The sequence below is a fragment of the Lontra canadensis genome, unplaced genomic scaffold (assembly GCF_010015895.1).
Source record: "Lontra canadensis isolate GAN:19392208 unplaced genomic scaffold, GSC_riverotter_1.0 scaffold35, whole genome shotgun sequence".
NCBI classification, from domain to species: Eukaryota; Metazoa; Chordata; class Mammalia; order Carnivora; family Mustelidae; genus Lontra; species Lontra canadensis.
In genome coordinates this window covers 5,178,704-5,196,911 of record NW_022631029.1, presented here as the reverse complement: position 1 = coordinate 5,196,911, position 18,208 = coordinate 5,178,704, and the positions used below count along the sequence as shown (strand labels likewise).

General features: G+C 49.5%; 1 protein-coding gene across 1 annotated transcript; it reads right to left on the bottom strand.

Annotated features, from left to right (window-relative positions):
* Positions 1-5,348: 5,348 nt before the first annotated feature.
* CCR9 (C-C motif chemokine receptor 9) lies at positions 5,349-15,556 on the bottom strand. Its single transcript, XM_032867835.1, has 3 exons — positions 15,427-15,556; positions 8,286-8,391; positions 5,349-7,091 (listed from the first exon to the last, which is right to left on the bottom strand). Exons 2-3 carry the CDS (start codon positions 8,304-8,306, stop codon positions 6,015-6,017), a joined length of 1,098 nt encoding a protein of 365 aa, XP_032723726.1. The 5' UTR covers positions 8,307-8,391; positions 15,427-15,556; the 3' UTR covers positions 5,349-6,014.
* Between the last annotated feature and the right edge of the window lie 2,652 nt (positions 15,557-18,208).

Here is an 18,208-nt window from a genome sequence, read left to right as displayed (position 1 = left end):
TCTGAGGCATGGGTAGAGAAACCGCTCTCAGGGGGAGCATGGCAAGGTGGTGCGGGGACCACAGGGGCAGAGGCCACCTCAGAGCCTGGTGATCTGTCCTTCTTGTACCTTCCCTTTGCCCCGGTCCCACCTCCCTTGGGAAAACACTGGCCTTCTCCACCAGGCACCCCAAACTATGTACACCATGCCACGCATGGGACTTTCCATGGATGCATCGTCTATGAGAGCAACAGCAAGGAAGATGGTGTCACGCAGGCGGTGGCTGGAAGGAGCGCATGCCCGCACACCGGAAGACGACACAGGGGATGGTGTTGTCCATGTTTCTGGAAGAAGACACTGGAAACTTCACAGTGGCTCTCCCTGGAAATGGGGATGGGGGAATCTGTCCTGGCTTTTGGGGGGGGGGTGGTACCAAGGTAGATCTTCTATACCATAGAGTTATTTTTATTATTATTATTTTTTAATATTTTATTTATTTGAGAGAGAGAGAGAATGAGAGGGAGCATACGTGGAGAAAGGTCAGCAGGAGAAGCAGACTCCCTGTCAAGCAGGGAGCCCGATGCGGGACTCGATCCCAGGACTCCAGGATCCTGACCAGAGCCGAAGGCAGTAGCTTAACCAAATAAGCCACCCAGGTACCCCTGTTTTATTTATTATATTACATGAAGTCATCTGCCTTCGGCCCGGGTCATGATCCCAGCGTCCTGGGATCGAGTTCTGCATTGGGCTCCTTGCCCAGTAGGGAGCCTGCTTCTCCCTCTCCCTCTGCCTGCCACTCCTGCCGCTTGTGCTCTCAGACAAATAAATAAATAGAATCTTTAAAATTTGAAAACAAATTCACATCAGCTCATGGCTGTCTCGGTTTCCCCAGTGAACAACCAAATGCCCAGTTCCTATGAGCTCGAGTCATCACAACGTTGTTAAATTAATGTTTCTCTACAGTCACCCAGAGGGGCAACAACTCAACAGTAAGAGTGACCGCATGAAGCCAGGAGTGGAGGGCCCAGGATGAAATCGAAGACTGGGCAGGGCTCTTGCTCCCCTGCCCGGGGCCAAGGTCGCCCCACACTCCTGACTCAGGATCTCTGCGGCAAGAAAGCCACGCCTGGATTCCAACGTGTGACCTGACCCCTGGGACAGAAGCACGTGGCCTCCAGTGGGGGAGACAGTATAACAGAGCACCTAGAGGTCAGATTCCAGTACCAGGAAACCATATGCATTCCGGCTGCCACGACCTCCTAGCTATGGCTTCAGGCAAGGGAGGGAGTCGCTCCGTTCCTCAGTTTCTCCACCTATTAAGTGGGAGATGTAAGAGTAGCTACTTCCTAAGGATGCTGTGGAGACAGGATAAGATCAGAAAAGGGCCTTGTGGGGGCGCCTGGCTGGCTCTGTTGGTGGAGCAGGCGATGCTCGATCTCGGAGCTCGTTCTCGAGGGGAAATCTAGCCAGTGTGCCTCCATCTGCCCACAGAGATTTCTCGCTTAGCCCACGGTCCCAGGATCGAGTGTGACAAGTAAGAATGTCAAGCGTGGAGGGAACTCATGAAGAGTCAAATGGAGAGACACATTTCCGTGTCTTTTGTAAGTTTTTATAATAGAAAAAGCCAAAGGAAGACATTGAAGGGGACCTTAGCTAGGGGGGTAGCTGCACAAGAAAATAGAAAGGATGAGAGAAACATTCCCAGTCCCAGGAGGGCACAGGCACTGACCTGACCTGCAAGGCGGGGGCGGGGGGGGGGGCGGTGAGAGAAAGAGACCGCCCTGCTGGAGCACCGTGGGAGCTCAGATGTGACCACGCCCACACTCTACAGCCTGGTATTCATCGATCGTGAGCAGTAAACGAGTTGCTGAAGAAGGAGATTCCTTCTGAGCATCTAAAATGTGTGAGACCCGGGTGCTGGAGGCCATATTGTCTCCCTTTCTTCAAAGTCGTGTAGAGCCCCTCGACCAGAGTGTGGAAGGAAGAGGACAAGCCCAGCGCAGCACAAAGTTCCTCACGTACCAGAGCCAGGGTGTAGGGGGAGGAGGGGGACACTTTGCTCATCCCATGATCTAGCCCCATGGGAAGCTTCAGTGTATGAGACTAAGTCAGGATTGGGACACCAAGCCACTGTTCAAAGACTACAAACACCAAAGAGCCATCTAGACGCATGGAGCAGTTTTTCATTTATTGGAGCAGGAAGTCGGTGTCCAAAGGTTTCATGCTTCATGACAGCCTTCCTGGGGCCTTGAAGCCCATGGTAGACCCACTGCCCATCACCACCACGCTACAGTGGTTACGGCCTCCAGAGAAGGGCCACCAGAGCAACGGAAGGAGCTCTCCGGGGCTGGTGGCTTCCTTGCGCAGAATCATTTATAACAATGGCTGTGGCCAAAAGGAAGACATTATAAGCACACGCCTGTCCCACGGGAGCCAACAGGCAGCCATCCAAGCCTCTCGCCAGGCCACAGGAAGGCACTGTATCCAGTCCCGCTCTAGCCAGCCCTCCCTTGACCACCTGTTCCTGTCAGGCTGTGCATAGGGAACAAGACGCCATTACTACCCTAAGGACATAAAGGCATGTTGCTCAAGGTTGCCAAGCTCTCTTTTCTTCAAAGTTCTCTGGCAGCCAAAGTCTGCATACAAACTACACATTTGAGAAATGACCACTTTTAATTTTAACAAGGTTACCTGTTCAACATAGTGTATCTGCCTCACGCCAGGCATCATGTATTGGGTGAGGGGGTTTGGACCCTGCAGTGGGTCCAGAACACACACAAAGATGCTCGTTCAGAGGCCACCCAGAGGGGCTGCCATGTGCAGCTTGTCCCCGGAATGATCTACAAACCAGTCTGTCAGCCGTACGAGGCCTCTTCACACGTCTCAGCCAAGGGACAGCACCTGGCAGAGCCTTGCATGCTGTCCTCTGTGTCTGAGCCCACACGGTGCCTGGCTCTTCCATATTTCCAGAAGGTTAGCATCTTGAGGGAAAGGGCTATCGTGAATCTCTTATCGCCTCAGTGAGGAGAGAGGGTCCGGCTCATAGTATACACACCAGTGTTTGCAGAATGAATGAATGTTCCACAGGCCTGAAAGACAGCCCCAGCAGAACAAATCTCCAGTCATCCTAGGGGACTATGTCAAAACAACCGCCCCGCTGGAATGCACCTGTGGTGACGGTTGGACTTAGAATTAGTTACTAAAATTTTTTGGTAGAAAAAAAGAAGATTTCTTTTTTGATCATGAAAACACACCATCTTTCATTCAGTTTCTTGATTTTTTTTCCATTTATGAAGTTCTCGTCAAGCATAATTTGATACGATAACCCTCTTTTATCTTTATTTCAAGAAGTACTCACACGGCGTATTTTGTGGAAATGTCCGGTGAGTCATGGTTCTTCATGGGTTTCCCCGTGTTGGCTCTTCCAATGTTTTTATCTTAGGATAAATCTGCTACCAAAACCTAGACTCGTCTGAATGTAAAATGGTTCTGTTTATGCAATCATTCAAAAACCAAGATAATCTGCCATAAAAAGTACTTAAAATTGTCCATGGCAGCCCGTCTAATCCCAGGTTGGAGCTCTGTTAGGTCTGGGAAAGTAGGGACAGTCATGTCCTAAAGGAAGCCCTTGGAAGCAGGCATGACCATTGTGAGTTGGGGGCTACCCAGGGTTTGTCATTCTCAGGGTATTTGTTCTCTAGCATTTTGGGGGTTTTTTTGTTCTTTTTTGTTTTGTTTTTCCCAACTAACGTGCGTTGGTCAAAAACACACGACCTCTCAACTCATAAAAAATACCCATTCTGATGTGTCTTAAATAACTCCAGGCTGAGTGTAGACCTAGGAGGCACGATCAGGGCTCAGCCCCTTCCCCCTCCACCCCTCCCCACATCCTCAGCTCCCCCGCGGCCCCCATGACACGTGGTCAGAGAAGCGCAGTATTGGAAGGGCACTGAATGGAAATGCCAACCCCAGTCGTGTTCTTTCCACCTCGTGGCACCATGTTATTCAGGTGTGTCCCGTGCTTGTTGCTTATTCTCCTGGGTTCCTTAAAAACCACCCGGGGTCTCCTGGAAATGGTAGCCGAGCAATGGCTCTGTCCATACACTGGCCTTGGGGATGTCACCCTCCCCTCGACTGTAAGTGGTGTTTGTTGCAGGAGGGCCCATGTCACTGTGCTGGTCCCAGACAGACAGACGCTTACTTACCCCCAGCTGCCCGTACATAGGACGGGTTAGCGAAGCCTGTGAGTTGCTGCCCCTTTTGTGCTCCCTCTACTGCTTGGACAGAGAGGAGAAGGAGGATGTGGCAGAGTCCAGGGCTTCTGTGCCCCCTTTGGAAGCCACTCTTGGGACTGAAACCCCAGCGATGCCTCCTTGAGACCAAGTGTCAAAACCCAGTTCTCTGTGTCCCCCTCGAATAGTCCCCCTTGGAAATTCCACTGGACTGATTGGGACAAACCTGGGAAATAAGCTTGGCCAGAGAAGAGAAAAAAACCAGGCACCCAGGGACCCCTGGGTTGCTCAGTCAGTTAAGCATCTGCCTTTGGCTCAGGTCATGATCCTGGGGTCCTGGGATCGAGCCCTGAGTTGGGCTCCTTGCTCTTCTGGAAGTCTTCTTCTCCCTTTGTCTGCTGCTCACCCTGCTTGTGCTCACACACTCTCTCTCCCTCTCTTTCTCTGTCAAATAAATAAATAAAACCTTAAAAAAAATAAGCACCCAAAGAGAAGTGGGGTTGGGGTAGGGTAACTGGGGGATGGGCATTAAGGAGGACACTTGTGGTGAGCACTAAGCATTGTAGGCAAGTGATGAGTGGACTCTGGTCCTGAAACTAATAATACACTACATGTTAACTAACTTGAATTATTTTTTATTTTTTAAAGAATTTATTTACATGAGAGGGGGAAGCAGGGGGAGAGGGAGAGAGAGAATCCCAAATGGACTGCCCCACCAAGCAGGGAGCCCCCTGCGGGCTTTGATCTCACCACCCTGAGATCGTGACCTGAGCCAAAATCGAAAGTCAGATACTTAACTGACTGAGTCACCCAGGCGCCCCTAGTTAGCTTGAATTTATAAAAAGTGAAAAGAAAAAGCAAAAACAAAAACAAAACATAACAAAACACAACCTGCAATCCAGATGGCTTTAAAGTGTTTCAGAGATTTTATTTCCTTATCCTGATCTGTTCTTCACACTCTAATGTGGCTACGGGACCTCTCATGGGGCACTTCTAAAATACAGAAATGACAAAGAAAGTGACCGTTAATGAGTATTTTACACAGTCATCAAAAAGCACTTTTTCTGGTATATAAAACATTTTCACAAGTGAGATAGAAGACACAAGATAGAAGACACAAAGCAAAAGTGAGCTGCGTTTTTTTTTCCCCAGCCTCGTCTCAGAATTGGAAGCCTTTGGACAGGTCAGCGCACTGTACAATAAGAAAAAGAGAAGCAGCAGGGAGGCAGATATCCTTCCAGCAAGCTCAGAAAAAAGAGGCTCAATAAAACCAACCCATTTTATAGGGAGGAGACAAAGCAGACCATCCCAAAAGCCACTCGGCAGAGTGAGCCCAAGACAGAGCCAGAGCCGGTTCTGCCAACTTGGGCTCTTGGGGTCTCTCCGCAGGCTGACCCACCCCTGTGACACGAGTGGACAAGCAGAGTCCTTGGGCAGGTCAACCCGGCAGGCAGGTGTGGAGTTACAGAAACCCCCCCGAGGTCAGCCGCATTAATGCTCCGTCAGGTGACAAAAAGCCAGTGGGGTCCGCGGGACCGTGTGTTAGTCCTCCTTTGAAAATTGCAGCCATTGTAGCCAAGAGCCAAGCAACAGTCTCAGGGGACAGCCAGTCAGTTTGGAAAACTCTGGCTTGGAAATTCTAACTAAAGCAATCGTCCAAATTCATCCCTCTCCGGGTTTTTCTTTATCCCCACTTCCTTTTTCTTCTTCTTCATTGGTTTCCCTCCAGTTGCATCTGGCGCAGGTGTACCCGTATTTCTCGTAATTTCCAAAAAGGGCCCTCCATGTCGGAGTGGAGACCCCTCAGTAGGAGAGAGCGCCGGAGGTCGTCTCCAGCAGCATGGATGACAGCTTCACGCTTCCCTCTCTCCTTGTGAACGAGACCCACTGTGCCTGGCTGATGCAACCCAAGTTCTTCAGGGTCTTTATGAGATCCCGGCGGAATCTCTCACCCACAAAGACGTAGAGGACGGGGTTCAGGCAACTGTGGAAGAAGGCGATGGTTTGAGTGACCTGGAAGCAGATGTCAATGTTGATGGAAATGGCACAGTCGGAAATGAACATGGTGTAGGCATCGATGGTCTGCACCAACAGAATGCAGTTGTAGGGGAACTGAGACAGGACAAAGACCGTAAGGACTGTGATGGTCACCTTCAAGGCCTTGTGCTTGGAGGACTTCCTGGCTTGTAACAGAGTGTGAATGATGATGGTGTAACAGCACGCCATGACCACAAAAGGGAGGAAGAAGCCCAGGAGGACCTTCAGGGTCAAGACCGTGGACTTCACTCTGGTGCTCTGGTCACTGGGGTAAACCATGGTGCAGATGGTAATGTCCGATTGCCTCTTGAGTCGACTGTACAGGATTTCTGGGATGCAGAGCATGGCCGCCACTATCCAGATGGTGAGGCAGATCATTTTGCTGTACAGGAGCCTTTTCTGCCTCCAGGTCTGGGCTCTCATGGCCTGAGCGATGGCGATGTACCGGTCCACGCTGATGCACATGATCAACAGCACACAGCTGTAGAAGTTCATCTTGTACAAGCTGTTGACCACATTGCACAGGAAGGGCTGGAACCGCCACTGGTCGGCGGCGGCGATGGCCCAGAAGGGAAGGGTGATGAGAAAGAGAAGGTCGGCGATTGCCAGATTCAAGAGGAACATGTCGGTCATGGTCTTGACCCGTGTGCAGTACCAGTAGACGAGGATGACCAGACTGTTGCCCACAGCGCCCACGATGAACACAAGCCAGTACAAGGGGGGGAGGAAGTAGCTCGCAAACCGCCTGACGTGGCTTTTCTCACAGAAAAGGTTCTCAAGGTCATCATCCGTGGTAGACGTGGAGTGGTAGTTGTAGTCGTCAGATATGTTAGAGAAGAAGGTCTGCAAGGAGATATCGGATACCGTTTGGTTAAGGACAAGCCTTTGGAAGATGGCAGGATGACAGAGGCATGGACCACGTGGTCCTCCCCATCCCAAAAGTCTATGATGAGACAGAGACACGTGTGCGTGGAAAGTAGGCATTTCTGAGAGCGTCTGTCTGGATCACCTGACAGATTTATATATTCAATGAATGTTATCGTGCGCTGAGGCTATGTCAGGAGCTGTGTGCATGCTAACACCACAGCCACGGCTGAGTCAGACATGGCTCCCACTTGTGGAACCCACATCCTAGCGAGGGCACACACAAGCAAACCAACAGTGACAGGACATGTGGCAAGTCCTCAGACCCCTTTGGGACCCATGATGGGCACAAAACTTTTATCAAACCCTGAATGATTCTGATTTCTCCTCTCCATTCCCTACTCCCAAGGGGTCCTCAGAGGCTCCTAAACTTTTCCAAGACCAGATTCCTCTGAGTCTTCTGAAAGCTATGTAGCCTCTGTTCATGAAGCACCAACACACACACACACACACACACACACACACACACACACTCACACGCAAACTCACATCCATACCCTCTCCCATGCGCACACATACATAAGCGCTGGTACAAGCAATGTCATTTTCAGGATCCTTTGCTCAAAATTTGGTAAGAATTTCAAGACAGCAGAGCATGAAATCAAGCAAGTGGCCCTTCTAAGTATGGGCCCTGTACAGTTGTGCAGGTTGAGCACTCACATACCATTCTTTGGTCTCTCTAAAGGCTCTGTCCTGTTAGGCAAGAAGCCTAACCAATGGGCTCACCAAGGGTTTTGTTGGTTTTTTTTTAAACCAAATTATGGATCGTCCCTCACCCTTGTTTGTCTCAATTTCGGAACAGACACACAGAAGCAAGCACATCTAGTTAAAGATCATAAAAACCCTTACCTGTTAATAAAATCGCAAATAGCATTTTCCTCTCACTTTGCCACATACCCCCAAGCTCTTCTGGTTTTGCGTGTTTTCAGAGCCCTCTGTGCTGGCGTCAATGGCCCCTCCAGGGCACAGCTCAGCAGAGATCTCACCCCTGGAAACCACGCAGAGAAATCGCTCCCCGCAGCAGTTTCCTTCCCACAAACCTCCCCCCGCCCCCCACAAACAGGCAAGGCGACGGTGTGTTTCAAGGAGCCCAAGGAATGTGGATGTACTCACTGTGAATTCTGCGGCCACCATGATGGATAAGATTCAAGCTCGCTTCTCAAAAGAGAGGACACGAATCAAAAAGGGGTCTGCCTTGCAAAAGAACGGCAATGAACACCTAAAGACGAAGACTGAATGTTAAATTCGCTTGTTCTTAAGAAAAGAAAGAATCCCAAGCAAAAGTTAGAGTCCACCTGACACTGATGTCAAACCAAATATTCTCGATTTCAAAATGACCTTGGTCGTTAACATAGGAATAAGAGAGACCGCTCCCCTGAGAGCCCTTTGGGGCCTTAACGTTTTCCAGCACGTCCTTTTCACATTAGTTCTTTTTCTCTTGATGTAACTTTGCAATCATGGTCTGCTTTGCTAAATGTCCCACCCTTATTTTATCAACCAGGGGGCTCCTGAAGATCACGGGAGGGAGGTCAACTTGAGAACCGTCTGGGCCCAGACTCTGCAGGATAACCAGGTGGCAAGGACATGGGAACAAGGGCTGGGTCCCTCTCCCAGAGGGGTTCAGAGCCCTAGCACCTGCCTACATGCTCTACTTACAAACCCAGGATAAGGAAATGGGCCCTATTTTCTCCGTCTCCTGACTCTGGCAGGAAAATGAGGTCCCAGGGTTTGTTTAGCAAAGAAAACGTAGTCAGTTCCCTAACACAAAGGGCCTCCAAGCTGACTTAAATAAATCTTGGCTGTTGTTCACATGTGCTTTGAAGGTCTATAAACCCACCCCGATATGACTCAGGGAACAGCAGCTTGCCTGTCTTCAAGGAAGGGTCTCTCTACCTGAGCCAGGCATTTCTTTGTACGCCTTAAGCAAGTATATTCCAAAGAACCATGTCCAGCGTCACACCCTATGTTTCTAGAAGAAAATAATTCCCCTTCATAGATCCAACCCTATCCTGTTGGTTTCCTTTCCATAACACAACATCGTGACTCAGCCTCCTTTTCTGAAAGTATAGTGGTTTTCAATGCCTGACGTGTGATGCAACCACTTTGGAAAATCATTTGTCAGGTTCTTAAAAAGTTAAACAAATGCTTACCATGTGATCTAACCATCAAGTAACCGTGTACTTACCTAAGAAAAATGCAAGCATGTGGCCACAAAAGACTGATATACACACTAGCAGCTTTATTTATAAGAGCCGTTACTGGAAACAACCCAAATGTCCGTCAAGTCTCGGGAAGGGATAAGCGAACATTGGCATGGCCACACAATGGAATCAGAATGAACAACGGATACACACAGCAACACAGACGGCTCTCAAAATAATGAGGCTAAGTAAAGAAGCCAGACCAAGGCAGCACATACTTTGTGATTCACTTACATGAAATTCTAGAAAATGCAAAGTAATCTATCGTGAGAGAACTCAGACCAGTGATTTCCTGGTAAGAGAGAGAAGAGGCAGGGGAAAGTGTGGGGGTGGGAGGTGCAAAGGCACACAAGGAAGCCTTTCGGGGTGATGGAGATGTTCGCTATGCTCATTGTGGGAAGGTTTCGTGGGCATATACATAAGTCAGGACTTACATTCTGCACTTGGAATATGTGCCGTTTCTTTGTAGTTGGAACCCAAAACAGTGGTTCAACTGAAGAAAGGAAAAACAGTGAAATCCTCGTGAAAACTTTCTGGTTTTCTTCCCTCCCCAGAGTCCTCTCCTGCCTTTAGCAAGCGAGGAGGAAGGTGGCCCGAACTGGTTCCTTGCAACGTTCTTGCCCGCAGCGTATGCCTTGGAGTGCCTTGTGCTATTTATTGGAATTGAGGGCTCAAGATGAACAGTGTTTTTATTTTTATTTTTTTTTAAGATTTTAGGGGCATCTGGGTGGCTCAGTCGGTTAGGAGTTGGCCATCAGTTCAGGTCAAGATCATGGGGTCCTGGGATCGAGCCTGCATCAGGCTCCCTGCATAGTGGGAAGCCTGCTTCTCCCTCTCCCACTTCCCCTGATCGTGTTCTCTCTCTGTCTGTCTGTCAAATAAATAAATAAATAAAATCTTTAGAAAAATAAAAATAAAAAATAAAGATTTTATTTTATTTATTTATGAAAGTGAGAGCATGAGCAGAGAGGAGGGGCAGAGGGAGAAGCAGTTTCCCTCCTGAGCAGAGAGCCTGATGCAGGGCTCAATCCCAGGACCCCACGATCATGACCTGAACTGAAGGCAGATGCTTAACCCAGGCCACCCAGGTGCCCCTGGACTCATGTTTTTAAAGCTTAGATAACTTGTGTGTATACGCACGTGTATTGTCTCCTGAAAGAACCCAAGAACAATGACACAACAGAATAAGCCGTCATTGCTCAGATCTTAGTTTCTAAATACCTTCTTCCACCAAAAAGAAGCAGACTCTAGAGAAATGTCTAACTCCAGAGCTGGGGCAGAAAAACTGCAAGATGAACCTGGAGCTGATTTATTTATTTATTTATTTATTTATTTATTTATTGCATCAGGAAGCAAGTGTTTGAAGGACCATGAGGGCTTATCAAAAGGATGTAGGTGCCAAACTTCTGGGCTCCCACTAGCCAAATCGAAGGTGATTTGGGCACCAAATTAAGTAAAGCAATCATTCTAGCTCATTCAACTCTGTGAGGCTCCAGGAGTCCATACTGACGCAAATGAATGACAAAATAAATGAAGAGGAGAGAAGGCTCTTTTTAAGGTGCTAGTTATTAAATATAGAAGGAATCCTGGGATTGGAAACTCACCAATGGTTGCTGAAATTAGTGGGTGGATGTTTGGCTGGGAGCTGGGGTGTTGGCCGCATCTCAGAGGATAACCCCCTCCCCCAAATTTTACATTGTCCCATTGATTTTACCGTCCTCTTTTTGTTTCTGAATCATGCCCTTAAGAAGGAAAATCTCTCTCTCTCTTTTTTTTTTTAAATGCCCAGTTAAGTGTGGAAATTCCCAACTCAGCTCATGTAATTCTATTAGAGGTTGGGAAACAGGAAGATGGGTTTTTTTGAGACATTAGCCAGAAAACACTTTATACGTTTCTAGTACTGGGTTCCTTTCTACCTGCATAAGAAGACTGAATGTTGGGCACCTGGGTGGCTCAATTGGTTAAGTGACTGCTTTCATCTCAGGTCATGATCCCGGAGTCCCAGGATCAAGTCCTGCATCGGGCTCCCAGCTCCACAGGGAATCTGCTTCTCCCTCTGACTTTCTCCTCGCTCATGTTCTCTCTCACTGTCTCTCTCTCAAATAAATAAATAAAATATTTTAAAAAAAAAAAGAAGACTGAATGTTAAGAAATAATATGGAAGAAAATAAACTCTCAAGGGAAAAAAAATCACATAAAGAAGAAAGAATGGCATTGGTTATGATTAGTTATAGCTAGTTAGTGGGGAGTATAAATCATGTGTCCCCATGCTCTCCAGCCTTTAAGGGCCAGCAAAAAAATGTCACCTCCTCAGTGAAGCCCTCTGAGGTTTCTCTGGTGACGGAGACAGAATGTTGATATTTGTACCCCTCCTGCCCTCTTGCCCTTGCCCTGCACAACCTTTTCAGAGCTATCTCTTGTCAAAATTTACAAAGCACAACAGCTCTGACTCAGCCCTTGATCCTGGAAACATGCCCTATTGTTATTCTCACAAAAGAACATAAAGATACACCTTGGGAGATGCGAGAAACAACCTTAATAACCAGCAGTTGGTAATGTTTTGATATGTCCTTCAATAACACACAAGTAGTCCATAACTAGAATGTATTAGACCTCACAATGATAAAGAGAGGTCACTAAGAGTATTAGGTAGCAATACAAAAGAGAAGACTATGTTGCAAGATCTTTTTTTAAAAAATATATGTAACAGTTACACACTTCACTGCTTATCAGTACTGAAACATTTTCTGGAAGGAGACTGAACAATCATGACCAGTGGAAAGTGAGACTTTCATTTTTTTTTTCCCTTCAGGTTTTGTAAACTATTTAAATATTTTACTTTGTGCATGAAATTTTATTTTAGGAACTATTGTAAAAATAACCTGTCACCTTTTTTTTTTTTTTTTTTAAGAAGCCCCAGTGTGCTTCCGTTCCCTACACGATACACCAGTTTGCCAAGTTCGGCCCCAGAAGGCCCTCACGGCCCTCTCCGTTTGGCCTGGAAGTACCACGATTAGTAATTAAAAGTAATTAAATTCTCTGGGGTGCCTGGGTGGCTCAGTGGGTTAAAGCCTCTGCCTTCGGCTCAGGTCATGATCCCAGAGTCCTGGGATCAAGCCCTACATCAGGCTCTCTGCTCCGCAGAGAGCCTGCTTCCTCCTCTCTGTCTGCCTGCCTCTCTGCCTACTTGCGATCTCTCCCTCTCTCTGTCAAATAAATAAAATCTTTAAAAAAAAAAGTAATTAAATTCTCCATGACTACTTTTTGCAACTTTGAGCTCCTACAGGAGCATTTTGGGAAGGCTTATCTTGCCACCTCTCACTGTGTTTCGGGCTCATGGAAAATTTAGGGAGAGCCAAAAAGTGTAGAGCCCTAGAGCCACCATCAAAAGACACTGCCGAGGGCCCTCGAGCTAGAATTCCCCTCTCCCATCAAAATACTCTTGGGAGATTTTACTGCACCAATCTCAAAATCTCCAGGCTCGCTTTCATTTTCTTGTCACCCCTGAGAAGGAGGCAAACACCCACATATAACAAAACATACTGAAAGCGGGCCCCTCTCGGGTCTGCTGGGAGGGCCCCAGCTGCTGGCTCAGCGCTGCCCCAGTCTCTCCCCACCGTGCTCAGGATGGCCTCATTATGGGGCTACAACTGCTCAAATCTGAAAGGCCTGGCCGCATCCTGCAGCATAATGGGTGCGGTGAGGGGAAGCACGACAGACCCCCAGCTGTCCCTGGGTCCATCCCTTTCTGCATGTGGGACCTTAGCAAGAAGGGGCATGTCCTCACCGAGCCTAGATTTTCTTGGCTTGCAAGGGTTTGTGGCAAGGGGCGAGTGCAATGCTCTTTGCAGAATGCAGAGGGCTACGGGAGAAGGAGGGAACATTCTTCGCCCCCCAGCTACTCCTTCAATGTGTCTTGACACCGGATACACCGGATGCACCTCTTCCACTTAAACACCGTGTGAGACCTGATCCATGTCCTCAAGAAGCTGACATTCAAGTACAATGGATATGTCATCGCAGCAAATACCAGCAATGCTAAGTGCTACCAGTCGCTTTGGGAATCAGGAGAAGGAAGTCATGCCTCCAGCGTGGGGGAAACCCAGGAGGGCTTCTTTGAGGAGGTGACATTTTTGGCTGACTCTTGAAGGCTGGAAAGGATCAGGACATGCAATGAGGGGAGAGAACATTGCTCGAGGGCAGGGAAAGGTATGCACAAAGGCGTGAAAGTCAGAAAACAGATGTGTACAGGAGCTTTGATGGTAGTAGAAAGAACGGAGAGCTATTAATTTACTAAAAAAAAAATAGGGGATAAAAAAGTAACTCTGAGAAAAGATAGGCTGGCATCCATTACCATCCAACCGTTATTTTTCGGTTCTCTGCTGTCCTTAAGTAATCGACATAAAAATTATCCTGGAGGGGCTCCTGGCTGGCTAACTCAGTAGAACACTGGGACGCTTGATCTCCGGGTCATGAGTTCAACCCCCGTGTTGGGTGTAGAGTTTACTTGAGAAAAACATCACTATGGAGCCCCAGCCCGCCTGGTCAACCGTCGTGGGTGAGCTGGATACAGACACTAATGTGAGTCAGGAACCTGGGTGTTGCTCTGATTTTTGTTCACTTTGCTACACCGAGATTGAATCATCGCTTGCATTTCTTGGTAGGCCTGGAAGCAGGGTCTCTGAGCTGTCTACCGGGCCGTCTGCAGGCCAAGCCTGGGTAGGGTGCCCACCCCCTGCCCTGTCATGGGCGCCGCGCTGAGCAACCTATGAGCCCAGAGTCCTGGTGGGGGGTTTCAGAGCCGACAGATATGGAGAAAAGAGGCATCTAGCCCCAGGGGCTTATTCAGCAGGGGGAGGAGGAGACGGGCTCTAGCAGGCTAGCAGCCGCCCCCAACGTCCAGCTCTGGGCTTGGCGACAACTCACCTGCCTCACTGGCCAGCTACAGAGCCTCGGCTGCTGGGAAACTGGAGAGGGTGCGTGTGTTGGAAAGGACAAAGCCGTAGTCACTGAGGAGTCCTTAAAAACAAAGGAGCTTTTGGGGCGCCTGGGTGGCTCAGTGGGTTATAAAGCCTCTGCCTTAAGCTCAGGTCATGGTCTCAGGGTCCTGGGATCGAGTCCCAGGGTCCTGGGATCGAGCCTCGCATCGGGCTCTCTGCTCGGCAGGGAGCCTGCTTCCCCCTCTCTCTCTGCCTGCCTCTCTGCCTACTTGTGATCTCTCTGTCAAATAAATAAATAAAATCTAAAAAAAAATAAATAAAGGAGCTTTGCTTTTTTCTGATTCTAAAGGAGATTTTGTACATTTCATAACACACAAGCAATAAGAACAACAACCCCAGAGCAAATCAAGACGATGACGACAATTAAAACTGCTCCAACAGCCCTCTCTTGGGTTGGCTCTTGGTCACTCCCTGAGATGTATCCTTTTAGACATTTTCTCTGCAACATAACCTCACACACACACACACACACACACACCTAGACATACACACAATGGGAAGGGAATCAGGCTGCACAAACCATTATTGACCCAGCTTTCTAGTTAACATTCTTTCTCAGCCCACTTTTGCCAATTAACATGGAGCTGTCATCAGACTTGACAGCTGTGGGGTGTTCCATCGTCTGGCTACACCATAGTTCACTTAACCAGTCACATCCTGGTGCAAACTTTGCTTGTTTCTAATTTCTTGCTGCTACAGAGAATGCCACCCCAGACATCTTTCCATGGGGCAGTCTGGGGGCTTTACTTTCCTAGTCCTGACCCTCTTCTTGTCACCTGTCCCGAGTGCTGGCTTCTCCCTCCTGTAAGGTACAAATCACAGAACAGACTGCCTTGAATCTTTACTTCACATGTGTGGGTGGGAAGGTATCTTATTACTCATCCTTGAAGCCTGGGCAAGCCACTACCTGATTCACCTTTGCCTCCCTGGAAGCTTCTAGCAAAGTGTCTGGTGCTCATGAACCCTGGACAAATAAGGAAAAGCCATCGAGGCAATGCACAAGGGAGGGCACGGGAGACCTGGGGACGTGCAGAGGAGAAGGGTGATACTCACTGCGGAGGGCAGTGGGCGAGGCTCCAGGAGAAGCTGGCCCCACCAGCTCCGTGTAGAGGAAGAAGGCTAGTCTGCTCTCTGCCTGGGATGAGGGACAAGGCTTCTGTGGGTTCTGTGCAGGCAACTTTGCAAAAACACTATAAAGGAAGTCAGCTACCCCCAGCCTGTGTTGTCACGGGTGGGGTGACCCGGGAGGGTGGGGACGGGGAGTCACCAGCTGTAGCTCCAGCAATCAGCAGACCTGATGATTTGCAACCAGAAGTGAAAAACCAAAAACTGCTGGGCTAAGGGAAACCATCTTTTCTGAAGACTTGTCTATGGACGGGAGAGGCTAAGAACACAGTCTTTTCCTAGACAGCACAACTACTTGCAGGGGAAGGGGGAAAAGAGGGGCTGTTGAGGGCAGTCAGCCCGCCAGCTTGCTGAGCTGGGACGGGGGACGGGGTCTGGCCACACCTGCCAGGGACCAGCACCCCTGCACGGCACATCACCGCATCACCCTTTCTGGCCTTGACAGCTTGACCCAAACCCACAGAGCCCTCCCACCGGACACAGACACAGTCGCTACTGGCCACAGGGACCTTTTCAAAATCAAACTAATTGAAATGTAACTAGTTCCTTGGTCGCAGCAGCCCCACTGGAAAAGCTCGATGGCCCCGCGGGCTAGTGGCTTCTGCAGCAGGCAGCACGGGTCTCTGAAAATCCTACTGAATGACGCTCCTTTAAAAAGTCATGCATGTGATGCCTATCTAGGAAGTCAGGGAGCATTGGGGGGGGGTCACAGACCCCTTAAAGTTGGGGTCAGATACTGTAATCTTTCATTTCAATGTGACCACCCTCCATCAGATACACGGACACCGACAACAACATTTCATCTGATTAACAATGGCTGTTTTGATGACGTTTTTGTAAAAGCCTAAACATACGAAATGGTATGTTCTTAATGAGGCCTACAGATGAAGTTCTCCGGCCCCCAACTCTTGTAGGCCTTCGATCACGAAGTGGTGGCCCCCCTCCCAGGTCCCAGGGTCAGGGGCTGTGCCTAGCAATGGAGGGGCGCGTGGGGGGATAATCGTGGAAAAGAAGCTAAAGCTGGTAACCTCTGCTAACAGAGGAAAGACCCAAGTCAGTTCCTTGCTGTCATTACAAAGAAGACCTCTCTTTTATCTTTGTTCTCGGGGAAAATCACAGCGGCACTCTCGTGGAGACTGGTTTCCTCTCTCCAGTACGTTGCTCGTCCCGTGGGCTCACCGGAACGGCAGGGTGGCTGTCCGCTGATGCTTGACCCATCAGTTACCGTCTGTTCACGCAGAGCACCGTGAGGCATCAGCAGCTCGGCCGACTGTCTCCATGGGAAAGGCCAACGAGCAGCACGTACAAAAGTTACAGACCATGAGCAGTAAGAATGAAAGTGCTGGTTGATTCAGCAGCCTTGAGGGGGCCGTGAATTCCCTGCTCTCGGCCCAGAGTCGTTGAGTATTGGTGTCTAAAACAGTACCCTTGCCAAGGGCTCTGGCCTTTCATTTCTCCCTCCACATTGGCAATTCGGGACAGAAAAAAAGAAGGAGCAATAGAGAGGAGAGATGCTCCCTGAACTGGTTTTTGGCTGTCCTTGGGCCAGTGGGGAGCCGTGGACCTGCTTCTCCCCCCCAACCCCCAGGGCTGGCCCAGGGCCTAGGAACGCTTTCAGGATGCTGAGACACATGCTATGGGTGCGGGAGCCTCCAGCCAGGAAGACGCTCGGCTCCCACCTCCTCAGGACTCAAGCCATCACCTCACCAGGTAAGGGCATCCCAGGGAGTGGGATGAGGCTGGCAGAAGGAAGGGAAGTCAGGGAGGGGAGTCAGGGAAGAAGAGAAGGATAAATGCACTGTTGGGGGGTGAGGTCTTCCGCTGTGTGGTCGCTCGTGGTCCCAGTGAAGTAGGGACGCTCAGGCGGCACCAAGTTCTAGAACACCCGAGCCCCCTCCCCGGGGATGCGGAGAGGAAGCTCGAGGCTGGGGAGGCAGGGAGACATGAAGAAGGGAGAAATGATTTTCTCCAAGGAGCCAAGAGTAACGTGATTCCTTTCGCTGAGGTCCAGTGTCGGTTCATTCCTCACGGGGAGGACCCCCGACTTCTGTCCCCTCTCCATGTGTCTCCGTGTGCAGGAGGAAGTCAGAGTTGGGTGTTTATGAGGTTGTAGGCGTCCTCTGACAGAGAGCATGTCTCTCTTTGTGTTCTCACATGTGACGAAGGAGAGTTCTAGAGGGCAGGGCTGTATGTGTGCGTGTCCCCTGGTGCCAGGGCCGAATGAGGGAGACCCCGGGGCACGGATCCTGCTGCCCACACGCTCTGCTGCCTGCAGCAGAGGAAGGACCCACATACCTCATTGCGGGGGCCAGTGGGAGAGCCACTTCTGGGTTCCCTCCTGTCGGTGCCCCCCTCCACGTGTCTGACACAGTCTCTAGCAAAGAGGAAATGAGTTTTGCTTGCATCCTCTGCTTCCCAGATTCTCCATGCTTAAACTGGAGTCGTAATCCTGACTCCTTCCCGAGCCTTCCATACAGAGTGGGACAGTTGTATTCCAAAAGCCCGGTGGGGTCTTTGGAGGCAGGCTTGCTAGATCGCTCCTTATCATCGACCAAGGAAAGCCTCACTAACTTGGGAAACCCAAAGCATCTCGAAGGGATTTGGTGGTGAGGGTCTGATCATTGCAGGTGCGAGGAGTCTCAGGGCTAACTTCCAAGGGACAAAGTTGGTGATGACCCCTCTTTGTCCACTCACTCCACGAGGACAGGGA

Excerpts from the sequence above, each read along its gene's own strand:
- CCR9 (XM_032867835.1), bottom strand. The coding sequence starts at position 8,306 with ATGGTGGCCGCAGAATTCACA. Across the intron at positions 7,092-8,285 it reads TGGTGGCCGCAGAATTCACA|ACCTTCTTCTCTAACATATC; the intron begins GTGAGTACATCC and ends ATCTCCTTGCAG.